At 48.3% G+C, this 17,223-nt stretch overlaps 1 protein-coding gene across 1 annotated transcript in view; it reads left to right on the forward strand.

Annotated features, from left to right (window-relative positions):
• The window catches only part of DCDC2C (doublecortin domain containing 2C), a 62,529-nt gene that overhangs the window by 1,199 nt on the left and 44,107 nt on the right, over positions 1 to 17,223 (forward strand). The window contains exons 2-4 of the mRNA XM_010848446.1: positions 8 to 72; positions 7,820 to 7,871; positions 15,464 to 15,540. Coding sequence (XP_010846748.1) covers positions 8 to 72; positions 7,820 to 7,871; positions 15,464 to 15,540 — 194 coding nt within the window. The remainder of the gene's footprint in view (positions 1 to 7; positions 73 to 7,819; positions 7,872 to 15,463; positions 15,541 to 17,223) is intronic.

Consider the following 17,223-nt stretch of genomic DNA (forward strand, 5'->3'; position numbering starts at 1 on the left):
GCTGGAGCTGGACTCGCTGCAGGCCGGCGGCAAGTACGTGGCAGCCGGGCGCGAGCGCTTCAAGAAGCTGGAGTAAGTGCCCGCGGCCCGCGCGCCCCTGCCCCGCGGGGGCCGCCGTCCAGCCCCCCAGACGGGGACAGCGCCGACTCTGCCCGGCCGGCGCCAACTCCTGGCGCGCCATGCACCATCTGCCTGGTGATCAGGGCCGAGCAGAGTCTGTCCCCGGAACGTCAGTGATGCAGAGGGTCAGGAAGGGGATGGGGAGAGGACGGCGGGCCTGGCAGTGAAAATAGGGCGCCAGGGCGCGCCTCTTTGGAAAGGCGGGAAGCTCTGCGGGGAGAAGGGGAGCTGGCTACACAGAGCAGAGAGGGAGGCAGAGCTGGGTCATAACTGGTCCAGACTGGCGTCCCTGGGGACCTGGGCGCACGCCCTTCCATGAGTGTGCCTCCTGAAGAGTGCTGTGGGCCTGCTCACCATTCTCTATCCTGCTAGATTCAGACCCTACTGAGGACAGGCACCTAGGATTCTGGAAGTTCTGGCAGCTAAGGAAATGCAGATGTGCCTTCCAGCCTCTGAATGCCCGCCGGGAGCAGGGCAGGGACACCCCTGCCACCCCAGCGCTGCAGAGGTCAGGACCGCAGCTGGGGAAGGATGTAGGTGTCCTGAGCAAACAGGCCCATGTACCAATTCCAGAGCCCCCTGGAAAGCCATGATGGAGCTGGCCGGGTTCAGGCCATCCGTAGTGCTTTGGGTGCCCACCCAGAGCGTGAATTCAGTTCTGTTTCATTTAGCCTGGGGATGGTATTAGTGCAATACCAGTTTGTGAGATCTTTCAGCAAATGGGGTCACCACACTTCTGTTCATAGCCTTACTTTTCTCTCCAGGAGTACGTCTGTCTCTGTGCTCTGACAGTCTTCATCGTTTCTGTAAGCTCTGGGTACCTCGTTATACAAATGTCATATCAGTGCCGCACTTTCTTAAGTTCCTTAACAAAAGCTATTGTGCGCGTCTTCCTGGAGGGCAGCCTGGGAGAACTGGGGAGGCTGCGAGGGCCTTTCCGTGTGTGTTTCGGGGAGATAAGACACAAACAGAAGTAACTGCAGAAGAGAAAGCAGAGACTGCGCGGACAGGCACAGGTGTTGAAGTGCAGGACCTCAGAAAAGGCTTCCTTTAGAGAGCAGAATCCGCCTGCAATGCAGGAGACCCTGGTTTGATTCCTAGGTCAGCGAGATCTGCTGGAAAAAGGATAGGCTACCCACTCCAGCATTCTTGGGCTTCCCTTGTGGCTCAACTGGTAAAGAATTCGCCTGCAATGTGGGAGACTTGGGTTTGATCTCTGGGTTGGGAAGATCCTCAGGAGAAGGGGAAGGCTACCCACTGCAGTATTCTGGCCTGGAGAATTCCATAAACTGTATGGTCCATGGGGTCGCGAAGAGTCAGACACAGCTGAACAACTTGCGCTGCACAACAGAGTGGAAGGAGAAAATCACTTGTTTGTTCGTCCTCCGTGGATTCCCGGGCTGCCTTGGCGTCACTCACGTCTCGTGTCTTCCTTTAGAGATGTCATTTCTGTTCCTTACATGTTGTTGACGCCATTTCTTTTATTGTGAAATATGTCCTGTACACAGAGGAGTGTGTGTGTGCTCAGTTGCTGAGTCATGTTCAGCTCTTTCGACCTCATGCACTGTAGCCCTCCAGGCTCTTCTGTTCGTGGGATTCTGCAGGCAAGGATATTGGAGTGGGTTGCTGTTTCCTCCTCCAGGGGATCTTCCCCACCCAGGGATCAAATCTGCATATCCCGTGTCTCTTGCATCTCCTGTGTTGTCAGGCAGATTCTTTACCACTGAGCTTCCTGGGAAGCCCCATATACAGAGGAGTATGTGCAATTTTATGTGTAGTTTAAAGAATAGTAATAAAGCAAGCCTCTGTGTGAACCACGATCGGGATTCAGGAAAAGAGGATGACCAGTATTTTCAAAACCTCCTATCTCCACTCCCATCCCTTGCCCACACGGAAACACTATTTTGGCTTTTGTGATAATCATCGTTTCATAATAATCTATCCCTGAAGGATACATTTTTTCCCAGTGTTTTATGTACTTTATGTAAATGCAATTATGCTGTGTGTATTTTGTTACTTGCTTTTTCACACAATAATATGCTTCTGAGGCTCATCCATGTTGTTGCTGCTGCTAAGTCGCTTCAGGTATGTGTGAATCTGTGTGACCCCATAGACAGCAGCCCACCAGGCTCCCCCGTCCCTGGGATTCTTCAGGCAAGAACACTGGAGTGGACTGCCATTTCCTTCTCCAATGCATGAAAGTGAAAAGTGGAAGTGAAGTCACTCAGTCGTGTCCGACCCTCAGCGACCCCATGGACTGCAGCCTTCCAGGCTCCTCCGTCCGTGGGATTTTCCAGGCAAGGTACTGGAGTGGGGTGCCATTGCCTTCTCCGTCATCCATGTTAACAGCATGTAACTATAGGTCATTTGTTTTCACTGTTAGGTATTATTTTGTTGACTGACATACCAGTTTATTTATTCAATCTGTTGGTGGGTAATTGGGGTTGTTTTAAACTTCATGCTAAGTCAGCACACTTGTGCACATTCCTCTACCCATCTCCTGGTGCACGTGGGTGAGACTTCCTCCCGGACAGCATGTGGGTTATCAGTTGCTGCGTGTCCTGTTCATGCAAGCTTACTGGTGGGAAGCAGTGTTTATTGTCTCATAGTTCCTCCTACCAGGAAGTCTGGAGCAACTTAATCAAGTGGTTCTGCTTCAGAGACTCTCGTGTGTTTGCAATCAAGATGCTGGTGCAGTCACATCTGAAGGCCTGACGGGGGCAGGTGCTTGCAGGCTCATGCCCATGGCAGGAAGCTTCATCCGTGTCGTGAGGCATCCACGGGAGATCTAGCTGCTGGGTCTCCTGGGCAGGAGTGGTCCAGCCCAAAGCCACAGTGGCTCTTGTTACAGCTGCGTCTCTGTTAGGCTGTCTTCTCTCGCCCTCTGCCTCATTATCTCTCTGTGCTGCACATTTTTACTTTTAAAACTTATTTGCAGAAATAATTTGAATGGTATCATCCCAGGTCACGGTCACTTTAACACAGCTTCAGAGTGTGGGGTGGTTCGGACCACCCAGGGGTCTCTAGGAGAGTGGGTCATGACGACCCCCTGGCTGGTGGGCCCTGAGGCCATGCTTTGTCTGTGGTTCATCCTCTCTCCTCTCTGCTCCCAGCAGCCACCACCCCGAAACCAAAGTGGCCCCAGACACCGGGCTCTTGTCTTTCTATTTCCTTTCTTTCCTGGACTGTGCTGACCCCTCACTACCTTGTTACGTTGCAGAGGTGTGTTTTTCAGTTTGTCCAGTTGTTCTTGTTTTTAAGAGGATACGTTGATCAGGGTTCCTTAGTCCACGGTTCCCGGAGCCGAGGTCTTCTCATCCTTTTTCTTTTTGTTATAAATCTGTGGATGACAGTGTCCTTCAGCCCATGGAAGGCGCTTTTCATTGTCTTCTAACTCAGTGGTTGCTGATGAGAAATCAGCCATCATCTTTCGCTTCTTTGAAAGTAAAGTTTTATCCTTTTTGGCTTTTTGAATTGCACGGGTTGAGTCCAGATGCTGTGCTTTTAGCAGCGTGTCTAAGTGCGGCCTTCCTGGCGCTCCCTGCATCCCGGATAGTGGCGTCGCCGGCTCGGGGGAGTTCTCAGCCAGCCTCTCCGGATGCGCTCTGCCTTGTCTTCCCGCTCTGCTTCCAGTGTCCGGGTGGGTGTGGGCGGGCCTGTTTCACTGGCTCAGACCTCCTCTTTCTCGTCTCTCTCTCTCTCTCAACGTTGTGCTGTAATCTAGGCACTCTCTTCACATAGATCTTCTGATTAATTTTTCTGCCTCTGTGTCCTACACTATCAAACCTACTCATTGAATTTTAAATCATTTAATTTTTCATTTCCAAACATGCTGTCTGGTTCTTCTTTCAAAGCTTCTGTTTTATTCTCTTGGGTCTCTTGGTCCTGCATGTGTTTTCAGGTTTGCCTTTTGTTGAGGTCTTGTCCCGCTGTGATCTGTTGGGGATTTTCTCCCGGGACTTGGAAGCGACGAACCTGAAGGAAGGACACATGGACAGTCTCATGCAAGGACTGACAAGTTTATTTCTGCAGTCGAGCTTTTTTATAGAAGCAGGAACAAAGAGCTTAAAGTATGTGGCCAGCAGAGCGCATACGGAGTTAACACATAATCAGTAGAAACATTTCAAGGACAGCGCGCTCTAAATGACTCATGGGCTTCTCCCACAACCCGCTCTCACAAGTAACATCCCTATTTATTATTAACTCTTGGCGCCCAGCATAACCAAAGGCAGGAGATGTCTTTCTGTCCGCAGTGCAAAGCCGAGTGCTTCTGGCCCTTCGCCATTTTCCCAGGGACTTTCTCCTTTTATGGCTGTTTTGCACTGCGCTTCCCAACATGATCTGCGCCTGCAATCCCACTATTTGAACTTGCCTCCATCTTCTCTTCTTTCACCTGGTTTTCTCCTGTGGTCCTTGCTAGCCTTGTTAGTTTACTTACGTTTTGAATGCAAATGACTCCTTTTCCACGGAATTCGTGTTTTGAGGAGATTCTTTGAGGCCCGAGATAAAAGTGAGATGTTCCGGAGGGGATTTCCATTTTCTTCTCCCAAATGCCCAGGATGCTCCCTGTCCAAAGGGCCCTCCAAATTGTCAGTATCTTGAGTTTTTCAGGGCCACCCAGATAGAGGTATTTTGTGAGCTAGCTGGCTTGCGATCTAAGTTCTTAATGGCATATGCAAATGTGCAGACTTGACATCCTATTGCTTTTGAAGAAAAATCATAGACGTCACAGTTGCCAAGAGGTAGCGTCTGGATTGGGGCTTCCCAGGTGGCGCAGTGGTAAAGAACCCGCCTGCTCATGCAGGAGACGCAGGAGACCTCTCATTTGTGGAGAGACTTTCAGGGCTTATTGAAAATGTTTTGGACTCATGGCAGAAATACTGAGAAAGACGTTGAGGTGTTTCTTTTCCTGGATTTCTTAAGGTCAATTATTATATTCTGTAGGGAATGGAAGGTGATCCAGTTCACTGAGCAGGAAGGGGAGGAGGGGTTCCCACGTGGTGGAGACCCTCTGTTATTTTGCATTTTCCGGGTACCTTCACTGCTATCGAATGGATGGGAGGGGTTTGCATGCAGAGTTCAACATGGAGAGGCATTTGGATTTCGCTTCTTCACTACCTTTTAAATCAATGAAGTATGAAATCGGAACCCAGATGTTGGTGAATAAAGCTCTGAAAACTGTTTGGGCTTAATTTACATTGGTATCAGTGAGCTAGCACTTGTCCGAATGTATATTCTGTACTTACTGAGGCACTGAGTGGCTAAAATTAATTTCCACGGGCAAATAAGCTTCTAATTATGCCGCCAGCGGATGAACTTTGAAGTGCAACCTGATGATATATGAACCGCCCCGGAGGTCTTCTCATAATAACAGCTGTGAAACGGTACATTGGGAAGACAAGCAGCGTAAAGTCTACGCAAATCCAGTCATCATTCACATTTCCTACACTTTCTGGAATAAATTAATTTGAGATGAGAAATATAATTTTTTCTCTATAAAACAAAATATTGTAGGCTAATAATTACTTAAAAGATAAATGTCCCATAAAGCCTGGAATTAATGATTTGTGGAGAAAGTTGTATTCACAATAAAATGTAGATCAAGGCATTCTGTGTGTATATGTTTGTGTGTGTGCGTGCATGTGGCACATATGTGTGTATGTGCACATGTGCATGTCTCGGCGTGCATGTGTGTATGTCTGCATGCACGTGTGTGAACATATGTGTATGTATGTATGCACACACATGTACGTATGCGTGTGTGTGTGTGTGTGTGTGTGCATGTGTGTTTGGGGAGACCCTAAAGAATCTGAACTATGGTAGGAGTTTTTCCTGTTTACCTTAGGAGTCTGTTGTTGAGATAAAAAGTGAACGTGCTGTTAAACTCTGGCAGCTTGGTGGCACCCGGGTCTGTCCGCGAGTCTCCTAACCCCCACTTGCACCTGAGCACTAGTCGGGGTGGGGAGGGGGGAAGAACATGTGCAGAGGCCAGCACGCCAGGGGGCAAGGAGTGTGGTCTCTGGGCTGGACAGGGTCCTGGCTGTCCCCGTGTGGTAGCACTTAGCCGGTTGAACAGCCTCGCTGAGACTCAGCCTCCTCATCAGAAGAACAGGGCTCGTTGGTGTCTGCTCCAGTGCGGGTTTTGATGACGCAGTGGACACAGCACTTTGAAATGCCCGGCATGGTCCTCGCGGTGGGCTTCTGTCTTGCTTTTGTTCTCCAGAAGCAGCCAGGGGGCACCTTTCACACGAGCATCTAGGCTCTGCTTCAAGTTCCTGCTCCCCAACCCCCCACACCCCCAAGGAAACCCAGGTCCATCCAGAAACCTCCTCCAGGCACCTGGCTTAATGACCCGGGTCCGCCGGCTCTCTGAGGAATCGCTTGTCCCCCCTTTGCATTCTGTTTCAGTGTTCTTTGGCAGACAATGTGGAGACAATAAATAGCATTTTGTGGCTGTTCAGTCTTTTTGTGCCTTAATTTTCCCATATTTATTTTTACCTTTTGTTTTCCATTTCATGATAATAAGTTGTGTCATGTGGGGGATTAATGTTCATTGTCAAATATGTAATTTGGGGATTCAACCCTAAAATGCCTATTTGGAGACAAGCAGAAGTGTGCGTGGAAGGGACCTACAAGCCAAGGGTGGTGAGTTGAAGATGTACAGTCTCTTCAGTTCACAGTTTTCAAAGGTTTGAATTGGCTGCAGCATTTTATAATGGAGGTGTTCATGTGATATAAAATTTTGGTTTCCATTAAAAAATAGAGGATTTTATTGTTTAAAAGGACTGAGTTTTTAGTTGCCTGCATTTCCACAGGAAAACAGTGCCCAGGAGTTACGCGCCCTGTCGATCTCAGAGGGACCCTCACTCCACTAGCCGCAGACCCCACCATTCCCTAACACCACCCTTTGCAAGCATCAGCTTTCACTTGCCTCCGTAGGTGTCTGAGCTTGTGACTCCTGACTGCATAGTAAGTGCTTAAAAATGTCTTTTCCTTCCATCCACCAACTCTTAGTCAATCCTTCTCTGACTGTGGCTAAAATCATTGTCAAGAACAATCTCAAATATCTAAAAAATTGTTTTAAATCAGAAGGAAGCCTTAACACATATACATTTTAATGTATTCTGTTTTATCCTTAAGAACATCTGCTCTGTCTTTGAGGCATATGGAAGACTCTTCGAAAGTCCTCAGGTAACAGCTGTGCCTGTGGGGCTCACACACGTTTGATTCCTCCGGCTCCTTCCACTGTTCACGTTTGGCAGGATGGGGTCCAGGACGAGGTTCTGTGGGACGTGCGGGACAGTGCAGGCGCGAGGAGCTGGGCGGGCCGTCCGGGTCTCCGCCCTGACTGTGGTGGGTAGTGGACCCTGGATGAGCCTCGAGTGACCCTGTAAAGTTTTCCTCTTTGAGTCCTTCCCAAGGTTCCTCTGTGATTAATAATGTCGTGCAAGGGAGAGCAATGCCAGTTGAGGACAGTGTTCCCGAGTGGCGCCAGCGGTGGCAGCACCAGGTACGGGCACTTCCCTGCAGTGACACTGCTGTCGCACGTGGGCGTGGGCGTGCGCGCCGCTTAGATTTTAGTGTTAAGTCGATATGCAGTGGGATGTTATGATGCCGAAGACGAGACGCCTCCAAAGAGGCTCAGATTTTCAATCTAAATATCTACCTTCTAACTAGGTTTCTCTCTCTTCTTTTGCAGTTATATTAATATAGTTCCCAGAAAGCCTGCAAAGATGAGGAAGTTGAAGGAAGTAAGTGCTCACTGCCAGCTACTAAAGAGGGGATAAAGTGGATGACTTGGTAAAAATGGAAACGTCAGTGTGGAGTAATTGACGTTTTGTAGAAACAGCCTTTTGTAGGGAATGCCTACAAAGGCAGCTGCTCCTGAAGCCAGAAGTCACTGGGCGAGCGTGTTCTGTCAGAGCACCTCAGTCACCAAGGTGGTGGCCGTGGGCGAGAATGTTCTAAGACTGCCGTTAGGGAGAGAGCAGGTCCATCCACCCAGTTAGTGAGATGCAGTGTGCTGCCATTCATTAAGCCTTTTAACTCCTCTTTAGTTTTGGGGATTTGGAAAGACAGGTGTCAGGAAAAGTTATTTTTAAGTCGCACAATGTTGAAGCTCATTATAATGTTAAATTCAGAGATTTGCTCTATGTTCCCAACATTTCTGTGCTTGAAAGACATTTGAAAGGTCTGCAAGATGGAACCATCCCTCACTCTATTCACCTCGCTTGGGTCTTAGCTAGCAAACAAACAAACCGTAGTTCACATGTAAGTTAAAAGAGATCCGCCTTTTTAATGAGCAACAAAAATCACCAGGTGAGCAAGACAGCCTGATGCTTTGTAGAATGCAAGATGATTTTACTTTTTTATTTTATAAATGGGCTTTTGTGGAGTATTTCAAAGGTGAGCTGTTTTTAGAGTATCTGCTTCTACACATGGTAATTTTGCTGTTAAGTTCTCTCCTCTGTAAAAAGGAGATGAGAATGTGTGTTAGACAATGTGTAATATGAAGATTACATGATGAAATATATGTAGTGTACCAGCACTAAATGTGTCGGTTCTCATCCTCCACGTCCTCTAAATGTCTTTGAACTCCAGCCAGGGCTGCAGTCAAGGACGGCCCAGTGGTGCTCGCTTTGCCCCCAGGCACCAGCCTGCAAACGCATTTAGCGTTACTTGCCCACCTTAGACTGTCACTTGCCAGGGACGGGGGAAAAGTTCCTGACCAGAAAGCAATTGGCAGTCACCGAATTTCAGAGCTGCCTTAGTAAAGAGAGAGGAAATGTGTATGGTCATCTTTAACCCCTAGGTCCCTGCATCTCCCTCTCCAGGCGGGGCAGGGAGTGGGATTAAACACCAGTTCTGAAGAGGACCTCTCGATGGTAACTGTTCAAATTTGAGTCTATGTTTATCCTTTGTACATTGCAATGATTTAAAAACATTAGACTTGATTACAGGTAACATTTAGCATTTTAGGACAGGAAGGAGACTTCCTAGAGTATCTCATCAAAGCTCCCTGTTTTCTGACTGAGGACGCTGTGATGGGAGACGTTAGGACAAGCCTTGTGTGAAATGTGGGTACCACCCCATCTTCTCCAAGTCGGGCCTAGATTCCAGGGCCCTCACACCAAGGTTGTGGTTGCCCAAGGAACTTTCTAATTGTTCTTTTGAAATTTGCACTCTTTCATTTAAAAAAAAAAATCTCATTTTAAAGTCATTCTTGCTGAGAAAAATGTCAAAATTGCCGTGCAGAAAAGCTCAGTGAGGAAAGCGAAAATCGCCCATGATCCCTCCTCCCGAAGATCAGCACTGTGTGTGTTTCATCATGTCCGTTTCCAGCGGCCTTTCTCTGCACAAGTAGCGAATATCTAGCTATCTACCCTCACAGACACACATGTACGTACAGTATGTGTGTGTATATATTTAAAGAGAGGCAGTCCACCAACACACACTGTTCTCTTCTTTTTATTAGTTAAGTATCATGATAGTTTAACCTAGTAAAGGATCTCCTGCAACATGGTTTTTAGTGGCTGCAAAATGTTCCATTATGTGAGTCTATCACAATTATTTAACCCGCTCCCTGTCAACAGACCTTCCATCCTTTTGCGTGTTCATTATTGTACCCAGGCACTGGGATGGCCCCCGATAGAGCCCTCGTGATTGTAAGGAGGAGGAGTTAGGCGCACAATTGTAGCCTCTTTAATGTTGACTTCCGGCACGTCTCTCAGAGCATGCGCTGCTTCCAGGGCACACGTGACGGCGTTCCCGTGAGAATGCCACTCCCGCCCTGGGGTGCTCCGTGTCCTGTGCAGTGCGGAGGCCTGGAGGTGCTTGACAGTCACCCCCCAGCCCCCGCTCCTTCGGTAGAAGATGTCACTCCCTGAAAGTGGCTCGTGATTATTGCTGTTTGATGTGTAAATCCTTGTCTTGGTGGGACTGTAGTGTTTTCACAGCCTCTGTGAGGTAGCTTTGCAAGAGAACGTGGTGTTGAAAGCTCCCCAGACCTTGTCAGAAGTCGAGGCCGTGGGCTCCCCTCCTGTACCCCCTCCAGCCAGCTCACTCAGTGCACACGCTGGGCCTTAAGGATGTTTATGGCAGCATTTATTATTATTATTGTAATTTCAAAAACCTGGGAACCATGTGAATGTCCATCAATAGAGAAATGGTTGAATGGTTTATGACATCTTACTATGATTAGATCTATAGATATGGATCTGAAATAATACCTCTTAGAGTGTTGTGGGGTTTGAGACGGTGATGGGCCTGTTGTAAGAACTCAGTAAATCATTGGAATTATTACTCATAGTATCTTTAAGTTGGAATAGCTGACCCTACCTGAATTTGAAGTCCATGAATGCCTACCAATTTGAACACCAGTGAAAACTGTTAAAAACACTAAATATAATATACTGTAAGTTTTGGCCAAGTCCAAATATTCAGGGTTTATATGTTTTACTAAATTATTCTGCCTTATTTTGTGATACAGTAATGCAGAGTAGGCGTGCCTAGCTTTTTGTAGAGTATTCTTTCACAGAACTTACATTGTGGTCAAAATATTAAATTAATGCGAAAATTGAAGAAGCTTCTTAAGAGATCTTAGCTTAGCAAAAAAATTTACTTAAAATTAATTAGAATATCATAGTAGTACATTTCCTATAACCATAGAAATGACGTGTGCTTCAGTGTAATGAGTCTGGAATTGCATTTCATTCAATGGAGGGACGAGGAAAATTAGACTCCAAGTAGTGCTCTTGGGATCTTGAGTTTCGATGATGGTGTCATGTTGATTTAATGAGAATGTCGACGGTGTCCGATTTTTAAAAAGACTTTTAATATAAACATTAAAAAAACTGTCATTTGTGTGTTTGGCTCCACGGGGCCTTCGTGGCTGAGCGGGCTTTCCCCAAGTGTGCCCAGTGGGGCTGCTCCCTAGCGTTGGGGCAAGGGCTTCTCATTGCTGTGACTTTTCTTGCTGTGCAGCGCCCGCGTTGGGGCCCACAGGCTTCACGAACTGTAGTTTGTGGGCTCCAGAGCTTGGCCTCCGTAGCTGTACATCTTCCTCCAAACCCCGTTGTTTTGTGTTCCCTTTTTCGGAGAACAGAGTTGTACACCCAGTTCCTGAAACCAGAGACCTGTTCTTAGTTTTCCCGTCTCCCAGCTGCCCTGCGCCCCATCCCTCCCCTCGCCCCTCAAGCCCGTTCAGTTACTCCTCCGATTCTTGCTGACGCTGACCGCACCCGAGCTGCTCCTGGGAGCCCTGTGCCTTCCGCTGGCCTTCCGGCATGCTGCGCTTCCCTTTCCAACTTGATCACCTCGGTTCCCTGGTGCAGACACTTCCAGGCCTGCCTCCTTGCTCCCGGGGGGTGGAGACTACTCTGCTAACCTTGACCTGGCCTTTGCTTTCTCCGTCAGCCCCACCTCTCACCACCCCTCCCTCTGAGTCCAGGATCTAGTCCAGCGCTTTCTGTTTCCCAGAGACCTTGTACCCACGAGGGTGTGTCCAAAGTCCTCTCACCAGGATGTTGCGCACATGCTGCTCCCCCAGCCTCATTCAACATTTCTTCCCACCCTCGACTGACTGGCTCCTTCCTGTAGTTCAGCTCTCAGCCTGGATGCAGCTTCCTCCAGGAAGCCTGCTTTGTGTCGCTGTGAGGAGGGGGTGCACCTGTCTGTGCCCCGTGCTGCCCCCACGGAGCCCTCACCACAGAGCTGCGTGTGCTTGTCCCCTTGTTTCCAGACTGCCCCTTCAATGGCCTGGGTCCCCATGCGCCCAGCACTTCCAAGGCAAGGTGTGATGCTCACCTTTGCGTCTCTAACACTTAGCACAGTTCCTCCCGTGGTGGGTCCTCCACAAATAAGGCTTAAGTAAATGAATGGAACCATGGCCGAGGGCCTTCTGGAGTCTGCAGCCTGGCAGAATTTGGACCAGGTACTGTCGCTGGGTCGGTTTTACTTGAGGCCCCGCTTCTGAGTAGGGACTTCCCAGGATGGCCAGCTGGCTGCATGAGTCAGTGGCCACTTGATGCTTTGTGATGGTTTCTCTGATTGCGGACTCAGCGAATCTGGAGTCATTCAGAGCACCAGTTCCAGCCTGTAAGTCCATTTGTCAGCAGGCAGCTGAAGTCCTCAGATATGCAGATGACACCACCCTTATGGCAGAAAGCAAAGAACTAAAGAGCCTCTTGAGGAAAGTGAAAGAAGAGAGTGAAAAAGTTGGCTTAAAACTCAACGTTCAGAAAACTAAGATCATGGCATCTGGTCCCATCACTTCATGGCAAATAGATGGGGAAACAGTGGAAACAGTAACAGACTTTATTTTGGGGGGGGCTCCAGAATCACTGCAGATGGTGACTGCAGCCATGGAATTAAAAGACGCTTGCTCCTTGGAAGAAAAGCTATGATCAACCTAGATAGCGTATTAAAAAACAGAGACATTACTTTGCCAACAAAGGTCCCTCTAGTCAAAGCTATGGTTTTTCCAGTGGTCATGTATGGCTGTGAGAGTTGGACTATAAAGAAAGCTGATCACCTAAGATTGATGTTTTTGAACTGTGGTGTTTGAGAAGACTCTTGAGAGTCCCTTGGACTGCAAGGAGATCCAACCAGTCCATCCTAAAGGAGATCAGTCCTGGGTGTTCATTGGAAGGACTGATGTTGAAACTGAAACTCCAAAACTTTGGCCACCTGATGAGAAGAACTGACTCATTGGAAAAGACCGTGATGCTGGGAAAGATCGAAGGCAGAGGAGAAGGGGATGACAGAGGATGATATGGTTAGATGGCATCATGGACTCAATGGACATGAGTTTAGGTAAACCCTGAGAGTTGGTGATGGACAGGGAGGCCTGGCGTGCTGCAGTCTATGGGACTGCAAAGAGTTGTACATGGCTGAGCAACTGAACTGAACTGAACTGAGCTGAGCTGAGCTGAAGTCCATCCTCCAGGGGAGCATGACAACGGGTCAGCTATGGGGCTTTTTGTCTGATGTTTGGCATGAAGAAGGCTGTGAGGGTGTTCACAGAGGGTTGTCGGAGCAGGATGGGGCCAGGGAGAGAAGGGACTTCAGGGCAACAAGACAAATAAGATCCGCTGCCGTTGCCTGGGCTCTTAGCTCTGAACTTCAGGCGCTTTGCTGAGCACTGGACAATGTGTTCACTCACTTTGTGTTACTGGTATCTCGAGCAAACCTATGTCAATGCACTACTTTTTTTTTTAACTTTTTTTTTGCCTAATATATATTTTTAAATTTTTATTGAAGTGTATTTGATTTACAATATTGTGTTAGTTTCAAGTGTGATTGAAAAAGTGATTTGGTTATGCGTGTTTTTTAAGGTTATATTTCATTATAGATTATTACAAGGAATGGATATTGTCCCTGTGTCATATGGTGAGTCCTTGCTGCTTATCTGTTTTATGTGTAGTGGCTTGTACTGGTTAGTCCCAGCCTCCTCACTTATCATCCCCACTTTCACCGTTGGTGCCATGAGTCTGTTTGTCTCCTCACTTATCATCCCACTTTCACTGTCGGTGCCATAAGTCTGTTTGTCTCCTCACTTATCACCCCACTTTCACCGTTGGTACCATAAGGTCTGTTTGTCTGTGAGTCTGTTTCTGCTCTGTATGTAGATTCACTTGTATTTTTTTTCAGATTTGACTTATAAGTAGCATCATGAAGTAGTCATCTTTTTCTGTCTGACTTACTGCACACGCACTGCTCTGATCTGCATTGCATACGCGGACAGACAAACAGGTTTAGGGAAGCGAGACAAACTGAGCAAGCTCACACGGTGATAAAGAGATGGAAAAAGTCCTGGGGTCAAGGATGACTCAACAAGGCTCCTAAGTGCTATATCGACATAGGTTCAAGTGCCCATTTTGCTAAAACCTATAATAAAATATTTTTGATGGCTTATTATAGCCAGGACACTTAATAGCTGTGTGTTCTTGGGAAGATTGTATAACCTCTGATTCTTTGTTACCTGGTTGTTTTGAGGATCAGACACGAACGCCTATAAAGGTCCGAGTGCGGTGCCTGGTGGGGAAGGCACTGGCACCCCTCTCCAGTGCTCTTGCCTGGAAAATCCCATGGACAGAGGAGCCTGGTAGGCTGTAATCCATGGGGTCTCTAGGAGTCAGACATGACTGAGCGACTTCCCTTTCACTTTTCACTTCATGCATTGGAGAAGGAAATGGCAACCCACTCCAGTGTTCTTGCCTGGAGAATCTCATGGACGGGGGAGCCTGGTGGGCTGCCGTCTATGGGGTCGCACAGAGTCGGACACGACTGAAGTGACGCAGCAGCAGCAGCGCCTGGTGCACAGTAGGCATCGACAAACCACCTGTGCTGCTTTGGCAGCCTCGAGAGTCTTCCATCATGGACACATGATGAAGTTTAATGACCCTGGTTAGTCGCTCAGTTGAGTCTGACTCTTTGCAACCCCATGGACTGTAGCCCTCCAGGCTCCTCTGTCCATGGGATTCTCCAGGCAGAATACTGGAGTGGATTGCCATTTCCTTCTCCAGGGGATCTTCCTCCAGACCCGGGGATTGAACCCAGGTCTCCTGCATGGCAGGCAGATTCTTTACTGTCTGAGCCACCACCTTCAATAAAGAGCTCTAAAGCCCATTGGGTCCTGCCTCTTGGGGCAGATGATTGACTTGAGTCTTGAACCTGTCACCACCATCAGACAACAGAAAAGCATGTTTGCCTGACACTTGTTAGGAGATTATTGTATGGAATACCGGGGGAAAGGTCCAGAATCGTGTATTTAATTGCTGGAGCCATTGAATCAGGCAGGTGATATTGGGGTTAGTGAATCATTAACACATAGAAAAGCAATTGGTTCATTGTTTCCGTAATTTTATGCAGTCAAGCAGAGAGCTGCTTCTTAGGGTAGCTGTACCTTAATAGAATTTTGCAAAGGATAATTTCTGTTGTTTTCTTTCTTAACTGGGTCTGCAAATTCATGGTAGTTGTTGATATTCATGGCATTGGTTTTGTGGCTATTAGTATACGAGTATATATAATTTTCAAAATCTGTTTAGTTTTGGCTGAGCTCTTTGTCTCTCACCGGCTTTTCTCCAGCTGCGCCGTGAGGGCTTCTCGGCGTGGTGTCCTCTGGTGGAGCACCCGCTCTAGGGCATGCCAGGTTCAGCCGCTGCAGCTCCCAGACTCCGCCCAGCACGGAGCGCAGCTTCCCTGGGCCCCTCTGGGGTCTGTTCTGTTAGCGGGGCTGCCCCACCTTTGCTTAGATTTTGGGCGGAAGCTGTGTGTCATGTCGGTGTTCAACAAGCATTTGTTAGCTTGACCTGGGTTCTGGGCTTCCTTTGTCTCCTTGCAGATCAAACCGGTGGTGCACTGCGGCATGAGCGTGCCTTCCAGATGGCAGACGTTCCATCGCACATCCCGACAAATAAAGTGAGTCCAGTGGCGGCAGGGGCCCGAGCCCCTTAAAGACAGTAGCCTCCCTACTCTGCCTTCCTCCTCGTTCTCCCCCTGCTCACCCTGATGTCTCTTCCATCTTCCCGGAACCTTCTGTTCGACTCCGCCTTGCAGGTGCCACGTGTTCTCTCAAGAACCTTGATTTTGGAGAAGCAACCCCATTGCCCCACCGCAGTTCTCGGGTCACATGGGGGCAGGAACACGCAATTTAGTCTCCATTTTTTTCATTTATTTTGCAGTCTAGTCATTACAGCTGCTGGATGGTGATCGGAAATGTAGAAGTTCTGTTCCCAGTGAAACTTAAAAAACAAACAGAAAATAGTTATGATGGCTTTCAGAGTTTCCGATGTTCGAGCGAGGAAGGTAGTTTAAGCCTCCCTGCTGAACTGGGAGCTGGGGTAGCTGGAGTGGAGGCTATTGAGGGTGAGTTCTGTAGCAGCCAAGTGCCGGAGACAAAAGCTGACGCACCTCCCCTCTCTCCTGGTCCTGCTCCCAATGGAAGGAATTCCAGTGATTTTGCAGGTCCTGGCTCCCTGTCAGAGGGGCCCCAGCTCGGATTGGTCTCAGCCTTGAGTAGCCAAGGCTCCACTTTCCAGTCGGTTGTCCTTCCTGTCCCTGCTGATCAGCCAAGAGCTGGGGCGCCAGAAGCAGGGAAGCCCCTGCGCAACCAGCGGAGCCCCCGACGGAGACACCCAAGGGCATCATGAGCAAACGTGGCCTGCTGGTTAGCGAAGCTGCTCTTTCACTTACCCTCAAAAATCCAGCCATCGTTTCTGTAAGATACTTTTCCTTAGCCTTCTGGAAGGGAGCCATGCACACAGCCAAAATCTTCCCACTGGGCCTTTTATTCATCTGAGAACTGTTCTGAAATAACAAGAAACGGTATTTCTAAATTTCGTGAAAGACATCTCTTTCTGAAGAATGGATAGAAACCTGAGGGAACACTACTGGCTTACGGGTCCTTCCTGGCAAAGACACATTTCCATGATGTATATGTATTTTTTGTCCTGACCCAAGTTTTCAGTGGTTCTCACTTCCTTTCTAGGCTGTTTTTTCCTATGATAAACCTGTTATTGTAAAGCCTGTGCTTTGTTCTGTACACGGTGTGCTAGAAACTCCACCAGATGGACCCAAATACCATCCAAATGTAGGGTTCGCATGGAGACCTTGTAACTTAAAAACAAACAGAAAATAGTTAAGATGGTTTTCAGAGTTCTCAGTGTTCAAGGGAGAAAGGTGTTTTGACCTTTCCTCACCATGACCACCACCACCACCGCCACCATCACCACCACCACCACCATCACCACCACCATCACCATCATCACCACCATCACCATCACCACCACCATCATCACCACCATCACCATCATCACCACCATCACCATCATCACCACCATCACCATCATCACCACCATCACTATCACCACCATCACCATCATCAGCACCATCACCACCATCACCATCATCACCACCATCACCACCATCATCACCACCATCACCATCACCATCATCACCACCATCACCACCATCACCATCATCACCACCATCACCGTCACCACCGTCACCATCATCACCACCATCACCATCACCATCATCACCACCATCATCACCATCACCACCACCATCACCACCACCATCACCACCACCATCATCATCACC

Source organism: Bison bison, unplaced genomic scaffold (assembly GCF_000754665.1).
Source record: "Bison bison bison isolate TAMUID 2011002044 unplaced genomic scaffold, Bison_UMD1.0 scf7180017864266, whole genome shotgun sequence".
Taxonomy (NCBI): Eukaryota; Metazoa; Chordata; class Mammalia; order Artiodactyla; family Bovidae; genus Bison; species Bison bison.